The sequence below is a fragment of the Drosophila simulans genome, chromosome 2R, assembly GCF_016746395.2.
Source record: "Drosophila simulans strain w501 chromosome 2R, Prin_Dsim_3.1, whole genome shotgun sequence".
NCBI lineage: Eukaryota > Metazoa > Arthropoda > Insecta > Diptera > Drosophilidae > Drosophila > Drosophila simulans.
The window spans coordinates 12,576,534-12,587,187 of record NC_052521.2 but is presented as its reverse complement, the minus strand read 5'-3'; the positions used below and the strand labels follow the sequence as shown (position 1 = coordinate 12,587,187).

At 43.2% G+C, this 10,654-nt stretch overlaps 1 protein-coding gene across 1 annotated transcript; it reads right to left on the bottom strand.

Annotated features, from left to right (window-relative positions):
• Window positions 1-1,689: 1,689 nt before the first annotated feature.
• Window positions 1,690-9,721, bottom strand: LOC6734607 (photoreceptor-specific nuclear receptor). The gene is made up of 10 exons (XM_039291960.2): window positions 9,291-9,721; window positions 7,168-7,558; window positions 4,877-4,980; window positions 3,611-3,725; window positions 3,258-3,313; window positions 2,856-3,173; window positions 2,445-2,653; window positions 2,222-2,383; window positions 1,997-2,161; window positions 1,690-1,934 (listed from the first exon to the last, which is right to left on the bottom strand). Exons 1-10 carry the CDS (start codon window positions 9,334-9,336, stop codon window positions 1,752-1,754), a joined length of 1,749 nt encoding a protein of 582 aa, XP_039147894.1. The 5' UTR covers window positions 9,337-9,721; the 3' UTR covers window positions 1,690-1,751.
• Between the last annotated feature and the right edge of the window lie 933 nt (window positions 9,722-10,654).

Sequence of the window (10,654 nt, the reverse complement as noted above, 5' to 3'; positions counted from 1 at the left end):
AATACCTGAATATCAGCATGTCCTTGCTTTTAGCCAACCAGATGAGATGTGAGTCTGTCATTCGATTCCCATATCTTCGAACCAGCAGTTCGAACATTAATAAAATCCTCACTTTTCACCTTGTAACTAGCACCACTTTTGAACTCGTAATTGAATTTTGTTAAATTTAATTCGCTTATTTATCTAGCTTTTCTTATTTAATTTAACCCAAATATGAGCCGAATTATGTGTTTCAAATGTAATTGATGTACAAATGTATCAGAATTTGTTAAAGAAATTGTGCTTAGAATCACAGTTCATCATTAACTTCAAAGCCGTTTATGCATTTTCAGTGGTCTTTTGTTAGTTAAACAAAAGATTATTATTGGCGCCAATTTTGAAAAGTCGCCAGTGTGACCAATGCATCACACAATTTTACACCTTACATTCTCCCTCATTTCTACACACTTCTTTTTTTCACAGCCTAGCGGCAGAAATTGGAACTCTAAACGTGTTGCCAGATCGAAAGAAATGAACTTCAGTTTGGTGCGACATCTGGTTTTGAGATTTTAAAAGGCGCAGCAGTGATAATCACAGCGACCTCTATGGGACGGTAGCGAAAGCAGCTCGGTTGTTTATAAATAGACATTTTGCAACACAGCACTGTGTATGTTATTAAACACTAAAATTCAAAAATTGGGCGCCAACCGATCAAAAATTCAAATTCAAACACTAATTTATGACGTCTTTTTCTTTGTACAGATAAGAACGTACACATCATTTTCGATCAAATTTTCTTTTGTTAGGCTTGTTGATCGCTTTGTTTTCGTTGTGGTGGGAAAGCTATTTTAACTTATTTTTTATAGCATTCTTGTATTCCACAAGCATTATTGCCAGTAATAGTTACATATACTAGTGTTCGTGGTAGAAAACAGGAAGAATCAAAAGTCACGCAACTTAACATTCAAGACACAAAAACATATTTATTTAAATTTGTTATAACTTAAAGCTCGAGTTAACTAGTTCTTATACATGTCGCAGAGCACCTTTTCCATGGGCGTATTCCCAATGGTGCGCTGAAAATAGATGGACTCAATCATTTTCAGTGGTCTTTTGTTAGTTAAACAAAAGATTATTATTGGCGCCAATTTTGAAAAGTCGCCAGTGTGACCAATGCATCACACAATTTTACACCTTACATTCTACCTCATTTCTACACACTTCTTTTTTTCACAGCCTAGCGGCAGAAATTGGAACTCTAAACGTGTTGCCAGATCGAAAGAAATGAACTTCAGTTTGGTGCGACATCTGGTTTTGAGATTTTAAAAGGCGCAGCAGTGATAATCACAGCGACCTCTATGGGACGGTAGCGAAAGCAGCTCGGTTGTTTATAAATAGACATTTTGCAACACAGCACTGTGTATGTTATTAAACACTAAAATTCAAAAATTGGGCGCCAACCGATCAAAAATTCAAATTCAAACACTAATTTATGACGTCTTTTTCTTTGTACAGATAAGAACGTACACATCATTTTCGATCAAATTTTCTTTTGTTAGGCTTGTTGATCGCTTTGTTTTCGTTGTGGTGGGAAAGCTATTTTAACTTATTTTTTATAGCATTCTTGTATTCCACAAGCATTATTGCCAGTAATAGTTACATATACTAGTGTTCGTGGTAGAAAACAGGAAGAATCAAAAGTCACGCAACTTAACATTCAAGACACAAAAACATATTTATTTAAATTTGTTATAACTTAAAGCTCGAGTTAACTAGTTCTTATACATGTCGCAGAGCACCTTTTCCATGGGCGTATTCCCAATGGTGCGCTGAAAATAGATGGACTCAATCTTGTGGGAGCTGATCATGCGCAGCAGCGGCAGCATGAGAAGGAGTCGTCCGAATCTGGCTATCTGGGCGGTGAACTGCGTCTTTGTGTGCTGCGACAGCATCACCTGTTGGTAAAGTAAAATCACAATGAAGCTTTCATCGTTTTTGAAAACTGCACCATACTTACGTGCGCCTGATCCTGAAGATTCTCTATCTGCGCCGGATCTTTAAGTCCGCGCGTTTCCGGCCGGAAGAGAACTATCGCCTTGAGGCACGCAAATTCAGCGGGGTCCACCAGCACCGCCTTGTATTTGCAGAAGATCTCGTGGAGCGTTCGCACATCCGCCGCCAACTAGCAGCAATTTAAAGTAATAAATATCAATATATTAGAGGGAGCCCTGTGCAGACTTACCTCCTCCTTTGTTATGCAAGTGTCGCCATTGGCGTTGTTCTCCAAATTATTGCAGTGCTCCGCCACCGAGAAGAGGGCGCAGCCGGTGGGATCCAGGGGAATGCACCACTGAATGGCGTTAAGCAGGAACAGCTCCGACCAGGACTCCTCCAGCAAAATTACCTGCCAGGAACAGGGGATATTTCGTTATGTTTTGAATAAAATTGGTATTCCACTAACAAACCTGATCCCGAAAGGAAAGCCTCGCAAAGCTGGGCAGGTTCTTGGCCCACTTGACGGCCATGAATAGCAGCCGGGCACTTGTCTCGTAAACTGTTTCATGTTGATGGGTGTACAGATTGGGTGACATGAATTGCGGCATGATGAAACTGGAATCCGATCTGCTGACTGCATGAGGCTCCTCGTTGTCATTGGTTACATCTATGGAGTCGTCTGTAAAAAAAATTGGATAAATATGATGTTTAAGTATGATAACTACGGTAAACGAGACTCTTTTTTTAAACATATATATAAGATATTGGCTCTGTTTTATAAAGTATAAATACTCATATAATGTTATTTTTTTTGCTTAAATATTAATTCCCAAACTCATATTTTAAACTTTCTATATGTTTATAATTATTAATATACCCACCATCATTGTCATTTTCCATGGTGGGACTGGAGGAGCTGACGGAGGAGACACTGCCGCCGGCGTTGTTTTTCTCCTTGGCGTTTTCCGGCGCCGGTGAGCTCGGGTCGATGGAGTGGTTGCTGCTCGAGTTGGTCGAGTGGGAGACATTGCCACTGGTGGCCATCTCCATGCCGTAGGCCTTCTCCTTGGGCGAGTGGTGCACGCCGGCGGCGTTGAACATGGGAAAGCTGCCGGCGCCCATGTGGTTCGCAGCCAATTGCATTGAGGAGGTGAGGTGGTTGTGGTGCAGCAGTCGTCCCGTCGGCAAACTGCCAAGCGCTGCTCAGGGATCAAACAGAAATCAAGGTGGGCCATAAGTAACATACGTTCCCAACTATCAGCCGGGGGGCAGCAACTACTCACAGGGCGGCGGCAGGAGTCCGGAGCTGTAGCAGGGCGGAGACAGTAGCACGGGTGGTCTGCAAATTGGAGTTGCCCGCAGATTTCGGGCGGTTAGATGGACTTATGCAAATGACAGGCCAAGCACAACAACTGCACTCGGAAAAAGCACGCAACTAGCTTTAAATAGATACTAATAAAATCCTAAAATGGTCTACTATTCTTTCTTTCGTTGGACAAAAAGGTTGGTGTTAGAAAAAACACAGCATAAGTATTCAAGCTTCAGATTCAAGATTCAGGCTTCAGCCTTGGCTTCAAAATATTCCAGTTTATGTTTTTCATAATTTTTTCGAGTGCAGCGGTAGAGATAGACTTACCCGAAAACCCCGACGGCCACGGCGGCCTCTCGCAGCGCCCGTCCGTGCTCCATCTCCCGCAGAGTCTCCGGCCGTATAGTGGCCGTGTTGCGGGGCTGTCGCTCATTTTGCACGGCTGTAATTGGAAAACAAATGCAACTAGCATGAGCACTCGGCATCTAGTTGTTTAGAACTGGGTTGGGAGTGGGACTGGAAGTGGGAATGGACTGGGAGGTGTCCGTAATGAGGAAATGTCACACTGACAAAATCGCTTCGAGCACTCGTTTAAGCACAGGTATCCCAGGATGGCAGGACGAAAAGCGGCCGCGTGTGCCTGGTCTTTCCTCATCAGCATACGGAATGGTATGGAATCTCCGGCTGGGGAACAAGGCCATCCATCCATTGATGGCAAATTGGTTTTGTGGTCACGTGCCGCTCACGCCCACAAATTGTTTCGCCATTTGTTTATGCAATTTCACCGCACAATGAGGCCGGGCCACAAAAGCTACTTCGCCGCTAATGGCGTATCCGCAAACTGTGGCTATTTTCCATACGGCTCGCATAATTTACGGCCAAATTAAAGGATCCACAATAGAGTCGGGAAAGTGTGTGAACCGCCCCAAGGGAGGCAGACTATATTTATCAAATGGCAAACTCACGAGACTAGAATGCAAAGTGAAAGGTGTGAAAATTTCTCGCGAATTAAGTTTATCTTTATGATGCCATGTTCGATTAAGTAGATATAATCACATATAATGATATTAACAGCATAGTGGCAGTAGTAGAACGGATATATTAGAATGGTATGAAAAGAACGACTTCCTTATAAATACCCAGTGACTCGTTAAGTACAACCAGGTAAGTACAATTGGCTTATATTGATTTTATAAGCCTGAATCTGACTGACGACTGCCGATTGTCTATTTGCTTTCCAGACATCGAAACAATGAAGAAAACTTTCAGTCTAAATGAACAATTGGGGTTCAGTGGAGTGGCAGCGGCAAAGCTGCATAAAATCTGTCAAAGACAACACGAGCAGCAGGTAGCAAATCAATTGGGTGAGCAATATGTAAATAAGGAGCACCCGCAACCCAAAGTGAGCCACCCTAAAATGAGGATGCTCCTGCCATGGTTCACCGACGTGGGAAAGGGTTAAAGGGCGCACTGATCGGGGTCACGTGTTCCCGGGGCTTTTGAGGTCCTGTTAAAGACCAATTAAACGTGCTTCAGTTCATTAGAGCGAGCTGGGTTGTGATGTGATATGATAATGCAGTTGGTAATACGCACCGTCCTTGTTCATTCCCATTTGAAGGCACTTCTTGAGCCTGCAGGCCTGGCATTGATTCCGATGGGCTTTATCCACTACACAGCGTCCCGTTCCCGCCTGGCAGCTGAAATGGTAAGCAGAATCGATTAAAATAGTGCCGGGACATAATCAGGTTATCCTGATGTGCAGCTAACGAGATTTCTAGTGTCAAAAATTGCAACATTTGTCGATTTCGATGGCGAACACAAAGCCACAAAACCTCAGACTCAGGCCAACCGAGCGGAAATCCAGCCACAAAAGCACTTCTGTATCTGCTAGATACAGGACCTGTTCCTCTCTTCCGTTTCATCGACCTCTCGTCCTTTGTTCTGCCCTGGTGGAACTTTAATCAAATCAGGGCTGAGTGCCATCCCTCCCACTCGAAATCCATCGAAATCCATGGAACCATTTTTAGCCCAGTCATCGCCTGCCCTTTTGCACACTAAGCCTGCGCCAAAATTCAAAGATGGCCAACGCTCCTAGAAATCTCTAGCCGTCCATTTCGTTTCCATTTTATGTCCTTCGTGGCGCCTCGGCAGGAAATCACTTAGCGAAATGTATCCTTGAGATACAGCCCTTGTCTACGTGTGTATATGTAATTGAGGTATTTTGTGTATGCAAATGTTAAATTTTCGTAAACAAATCAAGTAGATTGGATATGTGTGAATGGGCAGCTCATTTCTTTGGCATTCCAAGTTTTGTGTCTCTATAAAAATAATCACATAATATTGCCATTGCCCCAACCATCAAACATCCGGGAATAGACCATGAACGCATTTGTGTATACTAAAACTGGAAAATAAAGGACACATTTTGGCTTTTATATGCTCTACAAATTATATACTTTTAAGTTAAATTAAATTGGCATTGTTACATAAAATACATACTTGAAGTAAAAAAAGATATTAAAGTTATTTTTTTAGCCTTTGAACAACAAATGAATAAAATCCATAAATTCCGTAGCCTATTCCTATAGTCATAAAAAATCGAATATATTTCTAGTCTGTCCTTGGAAAATTCCTTTGGCCACATTCGAAAGTTCCGATTGGAAGCAATTGATTATAATTGAAAACGGCTTAATGGGGCCACCGGAGACAAGGATATAAAAAGGACCAAGGGCCAGATTGACTCTGTCGTCCATCGGGAAACAAGTCACGTCGGTGAAAATATACACTAGACCTGTTATCCCTTTTCCATGTCTGGAGTGTATCCCTCGTTCACTCATTGCCGTGCAGGGGGAGGATGTTGCTCTATTTCATCCCGTAGAGCCGCACAGAACCGCCCCATTTTTTGACTTTGTTGCGATTCGGCTTAGTCGATGGACGAAGATGTCGGGAGGGCGGATGGATGCGGGTGCTGGGCCACATTTGGCCAAGTGTTTTGCGCTTAAGCCCTCCATATCAATCTCATGGGACCAGGACACGGATATAGAGATTTCGACATTTGTGATTTACCGCGCCCGCTGGAAAGCCGCAGAGCAAAACATGCATTACTGTATCATAACTTTATGTTTTTGCTGGCATTGATTCCGTCGTTTTGGATTATGGGATTTTTCTCTCTGATTTAATGATAATTGAAAACGCTCGACAAACTTTGATTCGCGCTTTTGCTTTTGCTTCTCTGCTCTTTTTTTTGTCAGATTTTGGAAAATTCCCACGTCAAAAGAAAAAGTTTTAAACGAATTCACTTTAAATTCAATTACATTTTAAGCTGCAATCCAGAGAGAGGGGAGCGAAAGTAAAGTGGCATTCGCACATGATGCCATTCTGGGCACAAAGTCAACGCGAGGGCAAATATGCGCATTCAAAAGTTGACGCTCAAATCCCAAAGATTTGAATAATTGTAATGAATTTGCCGGAGCTCCGTAATCCGCCAGACGGGCCTCCGGGCACAGCGGCCCACACCCATCCCGGCACCACCCACTTTTAGGCAAATGTTGCAACATTTAATGGAAATGAAATGGTAATGACTGGATTTGGGACCATAGTTAGGACTACACTGAAACAAAACTGACACCCTACATATATATTCCCAAATTGGGAGTGTTTTCAGGAGAGTCTCAATATATAAATGGTTTAAATTACTTTTAACGCTGCACAAAAAGAGTTCCTTAATTGCAATACAGTGGTTACAAAATTCATAGACACACATATTCCCTTAGAGGACCCTAATTACTTTACTCTCCATATGACGTGTTAAGTAAATCTTTTTTATTATTTATAGTTTTTATTTCTAATTCGCTACACCCAAATTTCTTTCTGTGTGCACTCACCGATAAATGAGTTTCCGCCGCACACTGCGCTTGAAGAATCCGGAGCAGCCATTGCAGGCCAGGATTCCGTAGTGCTTTCCCGAGCTGGTGTCGCCGCACACCACGCAGATGAGGCCCAGGTTCTGACCCTTAATCCGGGTCATCGACGAACCCTCTGCCGCCGACGAGTGGTTCATGGAGTTGGCTGCCGCTTGGGCTGCCGCCGCCGCAGCCGCTGCAGCGGCACTGTGGTTCCAGCTGAGCAGTCGACCAGTGGGCACGTTTGAGGCGGCGGGGTGAGGGGGCGGTGGCTGTGAGGGCGGTGCCACGCCCGCCGATGTCGGTGGAGGCGCCTGTCCGTGCATCGGCGCCGGCGGAGGAGTGTAGCAATGCCGCTGCGGACTGTGGAGTTCTGGAATTTTGAAACAGATTAGTGAATGGTATCTAAGAGAATCGAAATTGTATCTATAGATCCCAAAATCAACGAAGTTGTGTCAAAGCTTAGTTAATATTTAATACTTATATTATTAATTATTATTATTATTATTAATATTTTTACACTTAACGAGTAATGATTGTTTTTTAGCTATTCCTTTTATCGTCATATTAAATGATTGATCTCATTCCAGCATAAGCCATTTGAAATATCCCGCCAGATTTTGGACCAGTTTTCCCGGTGGTAATGGATGGTGCAATAAAAAATCACTTATGTAGTTCATATAAATTAAATCCCAATTTGTCAGTTGTACCGGATTGCGGATGCGAAGGACCTGCCGATCTTATCCCTGCGTGGCGACATTGACGCCCTGTAATCCGCAAATATATTTACACATTCAATTAGGGTGCCATTAAGCCAAACGGCTCTCGACCAGAGCGTGCCGAGCAATCTGTGCGCAAAATTTGCCTCGGGGGACGATTGTTTTGCCATCACACCCTAATTTGATTGTAGTTTCCTTACTGATTTTTTGATGCACTTAACCCTCGACGTTCCAAGGACGAGGCTGAGGACACATTTGTAACACTCGCCACTTGGCTGTGCGCTCGACCATTTGGGTTCGTGGTTCTGGCTTGGGCTTGGGTTTTGGTCCTGCTTGGCATTGGAATGGAAAGACAAAGTCAGGCGGCCATTCAGCCGGGACCAACTGGCAGGACTGCGGTCCAAAGCCGAAGGATTAGCGTCATATGCTTGCATTTTCCGGAGCACCGTCTTTGTTAATTTTATGGGCTCGTTGAAATTCACTTTGGCACACACAAAAGTGTTAAGGGCGCCGGGATGGCTGTGTTATGAATTTCTGACATTTTTGGCGGCCTGACTCGGAGTCTAATTCAATTTGGTGATTATCGCAAATTGAATTTGCCTGGCCATTCGTGCATGCCATCAGCAAGTTGGGCATCGATTTGATTTGAGTGTCTCCGCAGACAACTGGTTCCTGCAAATTGGTAATTAAAATTGCCAATGTGATTTTCTAGCAGTGCCATCAGAATCAGCTTGTTTCTTTTCATGTTTTAAGCAATTTTACAATTGAGCCAGTCTTTTCACCATATGAAAAATTATACTTCTTAATTTTAACTTGAAATTGTTTACACAGCTCTAAAAAAGGATTTCTATTCAATTAGCTAAACTTGTATATATATATGAATATCATAAAATTATTTGTTGGTTTTTTTTTGTAAATGTGGATTAGTTGTCAATATAACATTATTAATTCGGCACTAATTAATAATATAGTATAATAAATATCTTGTTGTCTATGACTCACGTTTGAAACAATTTTTCCCGCCGGGTAATTATAATGACAAGGATCAAATTTAATTTCTATTATAATGTCAGTCGTTTTTTGTAACTGCAATCTTTGCTTTCGCATCCTTTCCATTTTTTCTTCATCATATCCCTTTTTTATTTTTCCTATCTTATGCGTCCTAATTAATCGTGGGTGTAAGAAACGTAATTATATTTCACACACAATTTCCCAACAAACGTGATATTGTCCTTTTTAAAATTTATTATTAAAGGAGTTTTAAGCCACCGTTAGGGCATATATTAATTTTTTATTAATTAAGTAAGAAAACCACACCTTTGTGTTCACAGCTTAATAAATATATTTCATCACCATAGTCAAGTTTTTATTAACACACTAATTTACCTTGAGAAGATGGTCGTGTTTCAGAGGAATTTTCTTCCTTATTCATTTTGTTGAGCTTTAGCGGATTGCGATTAAAGATCACACCTCGTTAAAAAGTTAATTAACAATTGGCACTATTTTTAAGAATTTCTGAATCACCACTTTTAATTCGCACTTTTTGGGTTCATCGCATTAGGATCCATATTAATTTGTAACCGTTGAGAGCGACGGCAAATGGAGGGTCCTGTGATTCCCGCTGATGAAACCGAACCAATCCGATCCGACGGCGCTGCGAGTGTGCCGCGATGATGATGTTAACGTCTCGATGTACGATTTCAGATTCCGGATTTCAGATTTATCATAAAAGCGTGACAGGAGCTAAACACTGATGTGTCCACTCCAGCAGTCGGCCAACCAGCCAACGGGCCAACCCCGGACTAGGGGAAAAAAACCATATCGCAGGATATAATCCGCGGTCGCTGAGTGGGCAGAGAAGTCCTTGCCCGCGCGTGTGTGTGTGTGAGGACAAAAAGCACGGCACACACTGCACACACACACACATAGGAGCAGGAAGAGCAGAGAGCATCGAGCAGCGAGCAAGGAGCAGCGAGCGAAGGATAACCGCACACCACCCACCCACCAACGGAGACTTTTAGTGGCAACTCTGGTGGCGCATTTGCTTGTTGGCTTGCTTTGATTCGTTCCTTCTTGATGCTGCGGCAGGAGCTTGTCCTCGCTGTTAGTGTTAGTGTGTTGGTGTGCGGCCCTGCGAGTGTGGGTAAGCCAAGCCGCAATCGCAATCTCCAATAAACACCCGGCTCTGCGCTCTCTGCGCACACACACAAGCACACACACCAGGCACTCGAAAGAGCAGAGAACGCCCGGTCGCCATCATGACTCAAAAAAGCTGAGCGACGGCGGGGAGCGGAAACGGAAGTGGGCAGGAGAGCGGAAGTGGAGCAGAGCAATGGAGGCTCCCCACCAATACAACCATGAAACGAATGACGCAGCTGCGCGGCTGGCGCTCGTATAATCGTCTTGGGTTTTGACATTTTGTTTTTGTTTTATAATACCCTTTGTGATGTCGGCGCTTTCGAGCTTGCCTCGTCCTGCCCCTCGATCCACCCGCTTACAGTTTCGCCCCCTTCTTGACCCTCTGCCAACGACGTCACTCTTGGCCTCGTATTCTAACCGCCCCCTAAAAGCCCCAACTTCCACCCAGAAATTGCCGCCACCCAGTAAACTGTAATTGAATTGAAGAAGAAAATGTTTCTGCTGGCGCCTCTGTGGGTGTACTTGGATCTAAATCAAGAATATTTAAGTGCACATATATATAACCAAAGGTGTTTTAAAAACTGAATGCTAATACATATTATAATTTGTTT

What these genes read in the sequence shown, in the direction of transcription:
- LOC6734607 (XM_039291960.2), bottom strand. Translation starts at nt 9,336, where the DNA reads ATGAATAAGGAAGAAAATTCCTCTGAAACACGACCATCTTCTCAAG. An exon ending in GTGGCCGTCGGGGTTTTCGG is followed by an intron (nt 3,314 to 3,610) that starts GTAAGTCTATCT and finishes TCCAATTTGCAG; the next exon opens with ACCACCCGTGCTACTGTCTC. An exon ending in CTTGCATAACAAAGGAGGAG is followed by an intron (nt 2,162 to 2,221) that starts GTAAGTCTGCAC and finishes AATTGCTGCTAG; the next exon opens with TTGGCGGCGGATGTGCGAAC.